The 15,860-nt window shown below is 42.2% G+C and overlaps 1 protein-coding gene across 2 annotated transcripts in view; it reads right to left on the reverse strand.

The window, feature by feature from the left end:
• Prkar2b (protein kinase cAMP-dependent type II regulatory subunit beta) overlaps positions 1-15,860 on the reverse strand; it is a 110,186-nt gene that overhangs the window by 81,697 nt on the left and 12,629 nt on the right. The window contains exons 1-2 of one of the 2 annotated variants that reach the window (XM_037210490.1): positions 11,815-11,853; positions 7,548-7,583 (exon numbers count right to left, since the gene is read on the reverse strand). In XM_037210490.1, coding sequence (XP_037066385.1) covers positions 7,548-7,583; positions 11,815-11,842 — 64 coding nt within the window. In that variant the 5' untranslated portion in view covers positions 11,843-11,853. Of the gene's footprint in view, positions 1-7,547; positions 7,584-11,814; positions 11,854-15,860 lie in introns of those variants that run through there. The other variant, XM_028891744.2, reaches the window with a different exon arrangement.

Consider the following 15,860-nt stretch of genomic DNA (forward strand, 5'->3'; position numbering starts at 1 on the left):
CACTATGGAGGCGGGCTTTGAGGTCTCATATGCTCAAGCAACTCCCAGTGTGCCACAGTCTGCTTCTGCTGCCTGTGGACCAAGATGTAGAACTCTCGGCTCCTGCAGCACCATGTCTGCCTGCAGGCTGCCATGTTTCCTGCCATGATGATAACAGACTAAACCTCTGAACTGTAAGTCAGCCCCAATGTTTTCCTTTATAAGAGCTGCTGTGGTCATAGTGTCTCTTCACAGCAATAAAATTCTAACTATGACATACTGGAGAAACTGAGTCTTAGAAAGGCTACTAAGGACTCTGAAGATGGACTGGTGATAGAGCACAAACATCCCTACTTTCTTTGTCAAATGCATATTATCACAAGCTTTAAGAGCAGCTCAAATGGCAATCTTCCTGTGAGCCATGTCCTAACAGCACAGTATGTTTTCTCCTTTCGCTATGTGGATACTATGATATCTATCATAATGTGAGTCATGGCCAGTTTCCCCGCTGGACTGTGAATTTCATATGGACTGCATCTTATTCCTGCAACCTTAGCAGTACACCTTAGACACAGGAGACTCTTAGTAAATATTTGCAGGATAAATTAGTGAACTAATTAATGAAGCAGGGTTTTCTCAGCATGCACTGTGGAGTGCAGGTGATGATCAGCCTCAAAAAAAAAAAAAAAAAAAAAAAAAAACTTCTTTGTTTTTTTTTGTTTTGTTTTTCAAGACAAGGTTTCTCTGTGTAGTTTTGGTACCTGCCTGGAGCTCACTCTGCAGACCAGGCTGGCCTCGAACTCCCCGAGATCTGTTTGCCTCTGTCTCCTGAGTGCTGGGATTAAAGGCGTGCACCACCACCGCTTGGCTTGCATCAAATATTTTAAGGATAGATTTTACTTCAAGGCCAGACTATAAAACCTAACTCCATCACCTCAGCAGAGTATACTCACAATATGAGAATAGTCTTTGGGGGAAAATAATGACCAGGGGTTAAGCGCTCTCACCACTGAGACACAAATGAACACCAGGCTATAAAATATTTCCAAAAAAGGCAAAACATAAGTTCCCGATTCAAGATAAGATGTGAACTTCTGCTACTTCACTACTTTCTTGAGAATTTTGCTTTTTTTTCCCCCCATTTTTTCCATTTGAGCTGACTTTACAGGAACTTTTAATGTCATTATTTTACACACTGACTATGTGAGACTTAAAAACTTTAATTTCAGCTCTGAATTTTTCTTAGTGCTAATTTTAAAAAAGAGTAATGAAATTTTATCTTTGTTAAAACTGTATTACACAAGTTTGGCTATTTGTCCCTGTGCTTTTTCCAATCATGGACTCAACAATTCTCGCTCATACAATCGCTCCTCTTTCTCGCCAATTGGACTCCCAGAGCTCCACCTGGGGCCTGGCCGTGGGTCTCTGCATCCACTTCCATCAGTCATTGGATGAGAGTTCTACTACAATAGTTAGGGTGTTTGGCCATCCAATCACCAGAGCAGGTCAGTTCCGGCTTTCTCTCGACCATCGCCAGTAGTCTATTGTGGAGGTATCTTTGTGGATTTCTGGGCGCCTCTCTAGCACTTTGCTTCTTCCTATTCCCATGGGGGTCTTCATTTATCATGGTCTCTTTTTCTTTGTTCTCCCTGTCCTTAGTGCATGAGCTGGCTGTTTGGAACCTGGGACCTATGCAGGGACACTTTGCTCAGCCTGGGTGAAGGGAGGAGGGGACTGGACCTGCCTCAACTGAATCTACCAGGCTGAGCTGAATCCCCAGGGAGTCCTTGCCCTGGAGGATATAGAAATTGGGGGTGGGCTGGGGGAGGGGGGACGGGAGGAGGGAGGACAGGGTAATCTGTGGCTGATATGTAAAATTAAATTAAATTATAAAATTTCAAAAAATTGCAAAAAAATGTATTATACAATTCAACACTCATTAAAGAATGAATTATCTTTACAACAAAAGTCATTATTTAAGCGTGTGTGTGTGTGTGTTCACTCGTGCTCTCGAAATTCTCTTACAAGAAACAAGTGCTTCTTAACACAGATTGCTCTGTTGCAGATCCTGAAAGCAATGCCGAACATCAATGCAAAGACTCCTGAGCATCAGTGGGACATGCTGACCAACAGCTGTAGAGTCTGTGCCACTGAAGACCTCACAGCAGCTAATAATGGGCCAGGAACAACCTTCAAAACTCCAAAAAAGCAAATTTTAGAAATTCTTGGAAGCCAGTTTATGAAAGAGAAGAAAAATGAAGGCGCAGAAGTGTTTAATGGGGGTGGGAGGGAGCCCTTAGTAGGACAACAGAAAACGTCTAACTCTAACAATAGTAGTATATAGTATACTGAGTTTACATGCCATTAATCCCAGGAGTGATACATTTTGTAGAAGGTCTCAGGAGATAGACACTCAAGTATTTAGAATTCCTGAAAGGGTCAATAAAAAATAAAGTGTGATTGGGTATGCTGGCACTCAGGAGCCTGAGGAAGGGAGGAAAATCATGAATTCAAAGCTAGCTTGGGCTACACAGAGACCTTCATCTCAAAAACTAAAAATGTGTGCATATATGTGGGGGTGTATAAAAAAGGGAGAGTGTGCAAATGTGTCAAAATAATGAATTAACAATCAAGGAATCTGGGTAAATGTGTTCATTCAGCCATTCTTTGAAATTTTCTATAAATATGATATTTTTCTAAATAAAATCTTGTGATTAGAAAAAACAAAAGAGACCTGTCTTCACAATGCAAGGCCCTGTCTGAGCACTGGCTGGATCCCACTCCCCCACTTCAGAAATAAAACTACATGGAAAACACTGTATCTGCTGGAAACCTGTAATGTGCAAACAGTAAGAAAGAGATGCTCTGATTAAAGACTGATGTCAGTGTTAGGACTCCAAGGCTAACACTCTTCTCTGATGGGCTAAGGTACAAAGTCTCTTGAGGGTTTTGTTGGTTGGATTTAAGCATTCTTTGCAAAAGACCGCTCAACACGAGTGTTGTGGGAATTCCGCCATTTGGCCCAATGACCAATTGGATGGAGCGTTTTTTTTTTTTGTTATTGTTGTTTTTTTTTTGTTTTTTTTTTTTTTTGCTTTGTGGTGTGTGTGTGTGTGTGTGTGTGTGTGTGTGTGTGTGTGTGTGTGTGTGTGTTTTGCTTTATGGGCATGGTCTTCTCTAGGATATGTGACCCCTTATGTGGGCAGGGGTTGCTTCTCTCTTGTGTTCTTGGGTAGTGGGAGCAGGAGCAAGCTGAAGAGAGGCGTGGCTTGCAGTTTGGTTCCCATGGACTATGGGCAGAATGGCAGGACGGTGACAGCTGGATAAGCAACAGCGTTTACCTTGTTGTTCTGTGTTGTGAGTATACCTTATAGATCCCATTCCTTAATAAATATTACCTGGCCCATGGCCTCAGGGTCTTGTATAACACTGAGTATTTTGGAGAGAGTAGACATTCTGTTGTGGGTTTTATTGAAACCACTTAACCCTTAGGACAAACTTGAACCTCCCAGTGAGGGAGAGGGGTGGGAGAGAAGGAGAGAGGGAGGAAGGAAGAGGAAGAAAGGAAAGGAGAAGAGAGAAAACATTTCTCTATATTTTTAAAGAAGGGTTTACAAACGCACCCCCCCCCCAAGAAAGGACCAAAATCTGGCCTCATCTTTTAATAACAGGATTATAAAATGCTGTTTTTAAAATAGGTTTAATGAGGCAATGCAAGGGAGACACCGAACGTGTATTGTAGCTGCATGTCAGTAGACAGATGACAACCACCTCCATGTCTGATAGAGCTTAACCACTGGCCTACAAGGCCAGTCTGTTTTCTTTTCTTTTTTTTTTTTTTTAAAGATTTGTTTATTTATTGTGTATACGGCATGTATGACTGCAGGCCAGAAGAGGGCACCAGATCTCGTTATAGATGGTAGTGAGCCACCATGTGGTTGCTGGGAATTGAACTCAGGACCTCTGGAAGAGCAGCCCTTGCTCTTAACCTCTGAGCCATCTCTCCAGCCCTTTTTTTTTTTTTTTTTTTTTTTTTGGTTTTTCTAGACAGGGTTTCTCTGTGTAGCTTTGCGCCTTTCCTGGAGCTCACTTGGTAGCCCAGGCTGGCCTCGAACTCACAGAGATCCGCCTGGCTCTGCCTCCCGAGTGCTGGGATTAAAGGTGTGCGCCACCAACGCCCGGCTGGCCAGTCTGTTTTCTAACAGTGTCTCCCTCATTCCATTATTGACACTGCCACAGCCTTCACTCTGCATTAAGTAGTGAACTGGCTTCTGAAAACTAAGGACTTAAAACCACAGGAATTCTGTCTAGCAGTATTGACTAAACCTGGCCCTTTTACTTATAGAACCAATAACGGACAGGTTTAAGGGTGTGGTGGTTAGAAAGAAAATGGCCCCCCCGAAGGGAAGATGTAGCTTGTTGGAGGAAGTGTGTCACTGTGGGAGCTTTGAGGTCTTTTTCTCAAGCTTCCCTCAGTGTGACAGCCAGTTGACTTCCTGTTGCCTGCAAGACGTAGCCCTCTCAGCTCCAGCACCACATCTGCCTGCTTCCTGCCATAATGATAGCAGACTGAACCCCTGAAACTGTAAGCCAGCCCCAGTTAAATGTTTCATTTACAAGAATTGCCGTGGTTACGCTGTCTCTCCACAGCAGTAGAAACCCTAACTAAGATACTGGGTAAGTACTAAAACTATATGAAGATGACTCAAGAAGTTATCAGAAAGTGAGCAATAAAAAACACAAAATGGGGGCTGGAGGGGTGGCTCAGCAGTTAACAGCACTTTCTCCTCTTCCAGAGTATCAGCATTCCATTCCCAGCACCCACTTGGTGGCTTACAACCTTCTATAACTCCAGTTCCAGGGCTCGGAAGCCCTCTGAGGGCACGCCACACACAGCATACATTCAGCCCCCCCACCCCCTCCCACACAATACATTAGTACACAAAGATGTGAATGTAAGAGAAAAGCATGAGCCTAAATAATGTGCCTGCTGTAAATTATCATAAACATACTTCTCATCCTCATGAACCATAGCAATAAAATATAAAAGGAAGAATGTTTTATTTATATTATTCAAGTATGAAAATTATTTGTAATAGATGCAGTATAAATACTAAATGCTCCCAGCTCAAGGGTTTAAGGAACTGAGAATATGAGAACTATTGCATCTCACTGTTTTCATGGAACCAGCAGTGACCAAGCACAGTGTTTCTGTTCTGTTCTGTAACTAGTACAGGTTTCTTTTTTGAAATATTATTTTATGAGAAACAAACTCAAAGACTTCTGGATGATTTTATCTGACTGACTGTCTTTCCCATGGACTAGATCTAGTTCTTAGAGTTTTACAGTTTAATTCTAAAAGGAAAGTATGACTGAAATTAAATTCGACCAAAAAGACTCCTCAGGCAACCTCAGTAATTACACACAATTTTCTACATTTTTGACAATCAATCTTTTTTTTTTCAAAAAATGTTACTTTATAAAGAGCTGAAGGATGGCTCCTCCACTAAACTGCTTCAAACTAACAGAACTGCAGAGTTTCCCTCCAGAGTACCTAAGACTGGTCCTATGGTTTTTGGCCAGGAACTATGTACACAAATTTTCATAAGGATTATAAGAAGGCAAAATATAGAGGTGTAAATGATTAAATATATCCTTATTCTCCTGTACACAACACTGTTGTTTTCCTAAGACATATAATTTTATTTCTCTCAGTCAAAAGACTGAAAGCTTGTATGAGATGCACAGTAACAGACTGGCCAGGCACTCCATAGAGTATCTCTGGTTCTTGCAATCAACATGAAGAGTCATTCTTACAATGGTTTTCAGCATACATTATGATGGTTTTACACCTTTTAGGCTTGTTGATTTTGTTGTTGTTGTTGCTGTTATTGTTTTGGTTTTCTGTTTTGTGTTTTTTTTTTTTTTTTTTTTTTTTTTGAGACAGGGTTTCTCTGTGTATGTGTGGCTGTCCTAGAACTTTCTCTGTAGACCAGGCTGGCCTCAAACCCCACCTGCCTCTGCCTCCTGAGTGCTGGGAATAGAGGCATGTGCCACCACTGCCCAGCTGGCTTACTGTTATTTTATAATGACTCTTTTTTCTGATTGGTTTCACTGGCATTTCCAATTGTCTGTCATCCTGGAAATGAATACATTTTAAATGTATTTCTTTGTTAGTATTCCATCAGCTCTACATTTCCAGCCAGGTCCTAATGAGATATAGTGGATACACATTTGGGGAGGACAGGTAAAACAATGGTGTTTGAAAACTAATCTATATACTAAGCCATCAATTACTGATGAATAATCATATAAAAATATGAATGGAACTTACTCATAAATAAATGTATCACTCATACAGCATAGGGCAGAAAGGATGATGATTCCAAGACCCATTTCTACTGAATGAACTTCACGGGTAAAGACAAGACACACAACATTGATTCCAATTGTTTCTTCCTGGTTTCTACCATTTCTGAAAGTCCTGTTTCACAGCTCTGCTCTTGCCTTGCAGACATAAACAAAACCCTATTCCACAGAAGGCATTAAAACCTGAAATTTGCATTCACTGTTTAAAATCAATATGCACTGAGATTACCGGCAGCTAAGAATGGGAGCCGCGGTCCCAGTGCAGCACACTTCTCTAGGTTCTCTCGTTACAGACCCGGTCATTGTGTAAAGAGTAAATTATTCCACTAACTGCTGGCAAATTAAAAAAAAATCAGGCTTAAAGCTTTCTGAGTTTTACAACAGTAAAAATTAGGCCATTTTATAAAATAAAGAAATAATTTCTAATATCTGACTCCAAAGATGAAGTGTTTGAAATATTTATTTTCTATTTTTGAGTAAAATAATTCTACCTGTACTTAAGAGGAAGAGTAACCCTCCCAAAGCAAATGTAGTATGCTCATTAGTCCTCTCTCAGAGAAGATACTCCACAGAGTGAATTTTCCAGAAAGTCACTGACCCATTTCTACATCCCAACTCCTTTTACTGAAACTAGTGAGGATAGAAACACCTTTAACTGTATACCCTTCTTCCCACATGTCACAGGGTCCACAGTGATTATCATTTAGGTACTTGGTACACAGCCCTCCTCTGGCCATGCATCAGGGTGCCAAGGAATATTTAAGACAGCAACTAAAAATGTTAACTGGCTTATTCCCACTCTGAAGGGCTCCATATAATAGTTAAAAATGTTCCCTTCTCACTGTTCCCAGGTCTCCTTTGCCCATTTCTTAAATCACTGCTTCTCAACTGTTACTGGTGAATGAGAAATCACCCAAGTAGCCATTTTGTCAAACTTGAGGAAGAAATGTGCAGAGTGACATGAAGTCTACTCCAGCCTGGGCCTCAGAGGGACTTAAGCACAGCCACTTGTGGCTTAATTAATTTTCAATTAATTCCTAATATATGGTTATATCACACTGGGGTTCTTCTTAGAGAAAAGATGAACAAATAAGTTATTGTTCCCCATTAATTATTCTTTGTATAGTTTTGTCCAATACAACTATCATCTTTAAAATGTCACCATTAGTGAGTGAAGTCTGTAGGACAGTCAGACTTACCCGAGGCACGCCTTGTGAACCGGTTTATAACTGGAGCTAAAAGAGAAGAGCAGAATAATAGGATTAGATTTTTAAAAATCTTATATAACCCAAAACCAAAAGACTCAAATCAGTTACATAATTCCATAATTTCAATATAAATTAGAATGCATAAATAATATAAGAATATAAACCATATAAAATTAAATGCTCAGAATAAAGCATTTGCTACCAATAAAGGAACATAACATAACATAACATAAAATCAGTGTTTCGCCAGGCGGTGGTGGCGCACGCCTGTAATCCCAGCACTCGGGAGGCAGAGGCAGGCAGATTTCTGTGAGTTTGAGGCCAGCCTGGTCTACAGAGCTAGTCCAGGACAGGCTCCAAAGCTACAGAGAAACCCTGTCTCGAAAAACAAAACAAAACAAAAAAAAAAATCAGTGTTTCACCTATCAAATTAATTTCCCCTAAAGACTTTAATAAAAACCCTTTGTTAAAGTATGTTGATGCCACATAGCTGGAACAGAATAAATCTATAAATGCCACTAGAAAACAATGCAGCAACGACATCAAGTGCCAGCTAAGCTCTGTGTCCTTTCACAATCTGCTTTGGGAGGTGGGTCTCTAAGTGCTCCTAGAAAGGGAAAGGCAATATATAAATAGACCTTTTAAGCAGCAGCCGTTCTGAAAGGAAACAAAACTGAAAATGTTCATGGAAAATCAACTCATGCTTAGGTGAAGGTAGTCTATCCTTGCCAGTCTTAGACTGAAGAATGTGTAAGATGTCCACGACATATAGATGTGCACACAGAAAGCAGAGGCTACAGGCTGGTGCATGCCATACTCCTCTACCTGCCCACACCCTGATTCCACTCAGTTCTGGGTTTCTTCTTGGATTTGCAGACATAAATATCTCAAGAAATGGAAAAGGTTTGATGTTCTTTTTAAAATTTCCTTTCTTACGAGAAGTGGGTAAATGAGTGTTTCACATTACGTAGAAAGGCCAGCATGTATATCCAAAGAGTCATGGTCTGCTGTGATACATGTTAACACTTTAAGACTTTTAAAGCAGCAATTATGAATGCCGTTTATGCTATGGGGACAGAGAAGACCCAATTCTCCTTAGCACTGTGGTTTCATGAAGAATATGTTGGTACAGGAACAAGGATTTGGAGAAGGCTATGTGGGGCAGATGCTCCAGGCTTTAGACATCATTATCTCTATGTATTTTTGATAAGGAAATGCTACCATGAAGTTTTTAGAAAGTGATGAACTTGTGGTAGATCACACACACACACACACACACACACACACACACACAGAGCACCAAAGCTGGAGGCTAATAAACCTAGAAATACTGCCAGAGCGGAAGGGAGGGGCAGGAGAGGGAGAGAGCAGAAGGATGGGGAGGGGAGGGGAGGGGAGGGGGAAGGAGTTGGGAGGGGAGGAGAGGGGAGGGAGGGGAGGGAAGAGAAGGGACTGAGTTCTGAAACTGCACAGTAAGAAGTCAATACTTTCCCCCCCCATACTAATCTTCACTAACACAGAGGGTTAACTTTGTGAAATAACTCAAAAATTCACGTACAATACATAACAATGTATAAGCTGGACATAGTGGTGCCCATCTCAGTACTGAGGAAGCAGAGGCAGGCAGATCTCTGAGTTCAAGGCCAATCCTGTCTACATGGGGAGTTTCAGGTCAACCAGGGGCACACAGTGAGACCTTGTCTCAATCAATCAATTAGTATATGGTAGCAAAATTATATCCTCCAAATTATCCAAGATACAAAATTCTTATTTATACTGCATAACCTCAGCAATTCAGCAGATACAAATTACTTATGCAAACAACTTTAACTGTACACACACACACACACACACACACACACCACACACACACACACACACACACACACACACACACACACACACACACCATGGTTTTTATGAATACTTTAAACTCCTTTTTATATCCTTAAGAAGGGAGTCCTAACAGAGCCTCCCTTCAAGGCTTCCAAGGACAATGACTTAAGACAGCACAGATTAATCCAACCACAGGAATTCAGGCGAGGGACAGTTGAGTACAGTGAAGGTAAAAGACCCATCACAGCCCTGCAACAGAATGCAGACTCCCTGCTCTGTGCCCCACCCCACTAGCCTGTTCAGAAGATGAAGCCACTGTGGCCTCTGGTGTGTATGCTCTCCAGAGGCCTTATGTTTCTGCATTTTTCTTCAAGGAAGATTTCCCACAATGGTCCTATCATCTAGAACATCTTTTCCTTTTGGGAGGGATCAAAGCCTAGGGGCCTGACCATGCTATTCATGTGCCACACTTCTATACACCGGATTTTGTTTTCTGAATTTGTGGGAACTATTTCATTTGTCACATTAATTCAGAGCACAACCCTGACAGTCAACCTCCAGAACACTCCTGCACAAGAAGTGAAGTCCTACATCCCAGAGCTATGTTCTGTATGACTTTGTGTGTGTTCATGCATGTGTGTTGCTGTATAGCAGAGGAGAACCTTCAGTTTCCATGTTCACCTTCCACCTTGTCTGAGACAGTCTCTTGGAATTGGTGGCTGTGGTTTTTTTCCCTCTACATAGGCCAAGCTAGCTGGCCCACAAGCTTCTGAGAATTCTCCTGCCTCTGCCTCCCATTTCCACACAGGAGCACTGGGATTCTAGACCCATCTCACATGACTCTATGTGGTTTTCAGAGATTCAAACTCAGGTCTACACATTTGCATGGTAAGCTCTTTCACAAATAAGCCATCTTGCTAGCCCCTGTATGGCTTTCCAATAACCTGCTAGACATTCACATCTACAAAAGTCTATTTGTAACCACCTGAGCCTACATCCTAACAGTGTTTACATATGCACATGACTGCTACATGCAATTTTGATAGATGTCAACAGTAATGGGCTGTCAAGATGGCTCAGTAGATAAAAGAACTTGCTACACAGGCCTGGAGATCTGAGTTCCATCTCAAGAACCATGTAAAGGCAGAGGAAAGAATAAACTTCATAATGCCCCGACTTCCATGTGTACACTGACACACACACACACACACACACACACACACACACACACACACATACACACACTGTGAACACACATGCACAGTAATAATAGTTTTTAACTTCCCCAGTAGAACAACAGTATGGATCAAAGGATTAAGTTTTCTTTCTTTCTTATGTTTTGTTTTGTCTGGAATTTTACTCTTACACGGTTTTAGAAAACTATCCCATTGCTGCCCTGACATTTGAGGTACACGAGTGACCAGAACAAAATGACCAGACTCCACCCACAACATTCATGTTCTTTGGAGTCCCACACAGTGGGGAGAATCTAACCATGCTGTCTTCTTCTTCACATGCTAAGTTATATACCTACTTAAACGCCACAAATTACATTCCTTTGTATGTCCTTGACAGGCCTTCTAGATACTGAACCTACTTTTGAATCGTGAGCATTTAAGCTGCATGATGATGATTCTCGCTGCTTGACAATAAATGGGACCTAGGGATGGACAGTTAACAAGATGAGTCGCCACAGGGCAGGTGGTTTTCAATATTCAAGATACAAACAGTGTTTGACAATCAGCAAAGTTCCAATCCCTCACATCTATACCCCCACACTCTCTTTAAAGAGACAAAAGCGGCTGGGCGGTGGTGGCACACCTTTAATCCCAGCACTCGGGAGGCAGAGGCAGGCGGATCTCTGTGAGCCCAAGGCCAGCCTGGTCCACGGAGCGAATTCCAGGGCAGCTAGGGCTACACAGAGAAACCCTGTGTTGGAAAGAGAGAGAGAGAGAGAGAGAGAGAGAGAGAGAGAGAGAGAGAGAGAGAGAGGGAGAGAGAGAGAAGCAACAAGTCTTTCCTACATACACTTGTAGGAAGTTAAGATGTCACAATTTTCTGGAGTTTTAATCTAGTTAGCAACACAGGAAGAAGACTGGAAGTGAGTGTACACTGGGCTGAGCAACGACCTTCGCGCGCGCTCTCTCTCAGGAACCACCAGGGAAGGAGCAGGAGGAAGGCAGAAGTGGCAAGGCCACCTCTCTGTGGTAGAAGGCGGGAAGTCCTCACCAAGGAGCCCGGCTGTGCTGCAGGCTCGCTGAATCACACCACAGAACCAATGGATCGGCTAACTCGGATTTACAGTAAGACCCCCTTACTGACACACTACGTTCACTGGACTCACTGTGCTCCCAGGAAACCCGAAAACTGACTCACGTCCTCCTCCACCCTGGAGCATCCTTGAGAGAAAAAGTTCCCACACCTGAGGTGAACTGAAGGCCCGTCTCCATCTCGCTCCTACAGCTGCCTAGGCTCTCCCTCTGTCCACAGAAACTGCTGTTTACTCTTCGTACCCAAGGCTGCCCTGGCATGGAAGACATGCTGAGTTAATACCCACCAAATGGATCAATAACCTGAAAAGTACACAGAGCAAGCCTCTGCTTCTGCCTAATTCCTGGGTCATATTTCCACATACAATTGCTTCCAGGGCTTACCTAACTTAGGAGAAAAATGGGTGGAAGAGGAGTTCAGTGAAGGCTGAAAAGCAAGATAGTTCACAAAACAGAAGCAGTCAGTAAAAAGCACAAAGCAATGAGACCTGTCTTCAAGACGCATGGACAGTTTTCATCTCTGAACATGCTGGGGTGGGAGACATTCTGAAACATGATTTGTGCGTCCTCTCTCTCTCTCTCTCTCTCTCTCTCTCTCTCTCTCTCTCTCTCTCTCTCTCTCACACACACACACACACATACACACACACATATACACACACACACACACACACACACACACACACACACCATCTGTACTAGCGGCACACTGAATGAATGGGTGTTTTTGCTGAAAAGTGTTCATATGCCCTGGAGTAAAACACATTCAACCCTCTTAGATTCTGCAAAAATAATTAGCTTCCCTGTCCTCATAATAGCTGCTTTTTTTTTAGAAATAAAACACTTTTTATATCTGTTTGCTGCCTAAATAAAAGATTGGGAAAATTGTAAATGGAAATGCATAAGCTAATTGTTTTTGACAGAATACCCAATTCAGAATAATTTAACTTACGTCTATATTTGAAAAATTAAATAAAGTTCACCCTTGAACCAAGAAAAATTAAATTTTTAAAAGATCAACAGCAACAAAACAAATATTTTGCCACGCAGAACACAGTATGTATTCAAGGGCTCTAGCGGCCAGAACATGGCAAACATGGCTCTTGCAGGCCTTGCCCTCCCCTGTTCTCTCTGCCTGGCTAAACGGCTAGATTACACTCCTAAGGCCAGCCTCCAAGGTCTATTCCCTTATTTGGCCACTTCCTCCCCCTGAGGCTGACCACCAAGGTCCAGTTGTGGAAGTATTGAAGTCCAGCAATCAAAAGTCCCCTTTCACTACCTTAATTAACATGTCCAGTCAAGACAAACCAAATTATCCTAACAAGGGGTTTCCCTTTTTCCCTTTATAAACTGCCATTTGCCTATGGGCCATGCCTGTCCCCTCTATCTGGAGGCAGTCCCGTGTCCCCTCTTCCTTGTTCCCTTCCCCTTCCTCCTTGTCCTCTATCTCCTGTCTTTGTCTCTTATTCCCTGCCCTTATTCCCTCTGGGGCAAATTCATCTCTGTGCTGAGAACTTGGTCTTGGGTGTCTTGTGCTGATTCCGGTCCTTTCACGTATACTCTGTACATGTTCAATTCTTGGTCCCCAAAATAGCATTTATTTTCTATTATTCTACTGAAAGCTGGTGGGTCTCTATCAGTCCTAAAAATACTTGAAGATACTCATTACAGTCCCATAAGCCCTGGCCATGTACTTCAGAAACACCGTGTACTGGCCTCTTGAGGGGACACCAGGGCAGAATCACAATTGCAGGGGCTTCTCCAAACCTTTACTGCTGAGACATGGATTATAACCTGCACACCTCCAAGTATGCCTTCGCCTTAGGTGGCTGTGTAAGGTGTGGGCATTTGAGGAACAGTCTTCTGTTGCTGACACAGCAGGAGGATTCAGACCAGTGTCCATCCAACCTACTCACATGGACTATGGCTGGAAGTAGGACAGGGTGAAATGAAATACAGTGCTTCAGCTTTCAGAATGATCCAACCTGAGTGATCACTAAAAAGACCTACAATTTTGTTCTATTTGTTAAACCAAATGCCTCCAAATATAACTGATATTTTAAAATATCACTATAAGAAGCAACAAACTAACTAGGAAAGCACATTTTTATTTATGATTGAACATGATTCTTTACTTTGTAATTCACGAGGACCTTGCCAACCATGTTCTCTTATACAGAGAAAAGAGTTTCAGCTAGGGAGTCCCAACAAGACTAACCACACAGACACAAGGCAGGGACGAAGGCCAGGGGAAAGGTTTCCAAACCACCTCCACATTTTAAATACTCTCTTCTTAGGAAAAGGACACTGTCTAACTACAGAAATTCAACCTCTGCATCTCCTCCACTCAGCCCTCCTCCCAAGCTTGTATACAGCAGGGACGGCAAGATAAAGTCAACATTGCAAAGGGCTGTTTCCATCTGGAAGGGTGAATAACCCAGACTAGACTAGAAATTCCAGAAGTTCAGAGTTCAAATTGCCCCACATACATAAAGTTACTACAAAGGCCATTTTGAAAAATATAAAAGCTTTGAAATGAATAACTACATAAACAAGGAGGGGTGTGACACTGACTTCCTCCTCGAAATAGTCCTAGAACATACCCACAGTTGATGTTCCTGTCACTGTGGCCGTAACACAGGGAAGCCTTCGGGAATAGACCGTGTATAGCAGTGCCTCTAACTGCTCTGTCATGCCACCCCATCTCACCTCCTCCAGAGCAAACAGCTGTCTAAAGATATCTGGTATTTGTATTCTCCCTACATTAGCTCCAGGGGGCTAGGTCTTCCCTGGTCTGCTTGGCCACTAATCCCCAGCACTTACATGTACACATTAGGACCAACAAGTCTGAATGAACTATGCTGACAGGAAATTACCAACAAAGGAGGTACTCCCTGACTCCTAAAGATCATTCAGACAAATGAAGGAGATAGTTTCAAAGTGTTAAGTTAGTGAAACTCACACATTACAGTACTGATTGGAAAGATTCAATAGATTTAAAAAATAGCAAAAATTGACAACCCTTTGGCTTGTTTCTCTCACATACCAAAAAGGATTCTCATTTATGCCCCATTACTATGAAAAGGGAACCTGGATTTTGGTCTACAACATAAAAAATGAAACATTTCACAAGAGAACCATCACAGCAATGGCATTTCTCAGTTAAAGACCAGAAAACAGGATTCCAACACCATCCATGTTTCTGCTTTTCTTAGTTGAGGCAAAATTAACATTCAACGACATGTACTATTTGATGAGCTTTGACAAATGTCCTAAGCCATGTACACAACATCCCAATGCAGATTTAAGCATTTCAACACTGGATAGTTTCTATGCCTGTTAGTCAGTTCCTACCATCCCATGGGAACCTCTATTATAATTTCCACACAACCATTGCATTTTACCTGCCTGGGAACCTCATTTGAATGTTCTTGCTGCTGGCGGCATCTGCAACTCATTTGTTTCTATTGCTTAGTAGTATCCCTTTGAATGAGAATGTCATACTTTATTTCTCTATTGTCCTGTTGATGGACATTGAGTTGTTTTCCAGTTCAAATAAGGCTCCAGTAAATATTCTCACAAAAATATTTATAGGTCTATAATTTTGTACCTCTTGAGGAAATGCTGAGACGTGGGGCTGTCGGGTCGCCATAGGTGACTGTGTGTAATGGGCATGCAGTCTTCCTATCTACTTTGCTGTCCTCTTACAGATACAGAGATGGGTTTGAGCCGCCCCCATCACAGCCAACACAGACGGTCTAGTCGGCCCTTCTGGTGCACATGCCATGGTGTCTCCTCACAACTCTAAATCTTCACAGGGCTCAAATCCACGTGCTGGTCAGCTACATTTGTTTTGTTTTTGTTTTTGTTTTTCAAGACAGACTTTCTCTGTGTAACTGCCCTAGTTGTCCTGGAACTCACTCTGTAGACCAGGCTGGCCTCAAACTCAGAGATCTGCCTGCCTCTGCCTCTGCTGGGATTAAAGGCGAGCAAGCACCACCACCGCCCAGCTAGGTCAGCTACTTTAGGACTTCTTTGTTGATATGCCCCAAGTTTCTATCTTTGGTTAGAATGTGCAATAGATAGAATTCCAGATGTCATAACAAAAGTGACAAGATATTTAAGAATAAAACCAATAAAAGATAGAAAACTCCTCTAGTGACAAAATAAAATCAAAGAATCTGAGCGGATGACGGAA

The sequence above is a fragment of the Peromyscus leucopus genome, chromosome 14 (assembly GCF_004664715.2).
Source record: "Peromyscus leucopus breed LL Stock chromosome 14, UCI_PerLeu_2.1, whole genome shotgun sequence".
Classification (NCBI taxonomy): Eukaryota; Metazoa; Chordata; class Mammalia; order Rodentia; family Cricetidae; genus Peromyscus; species Peromyscus leucopus.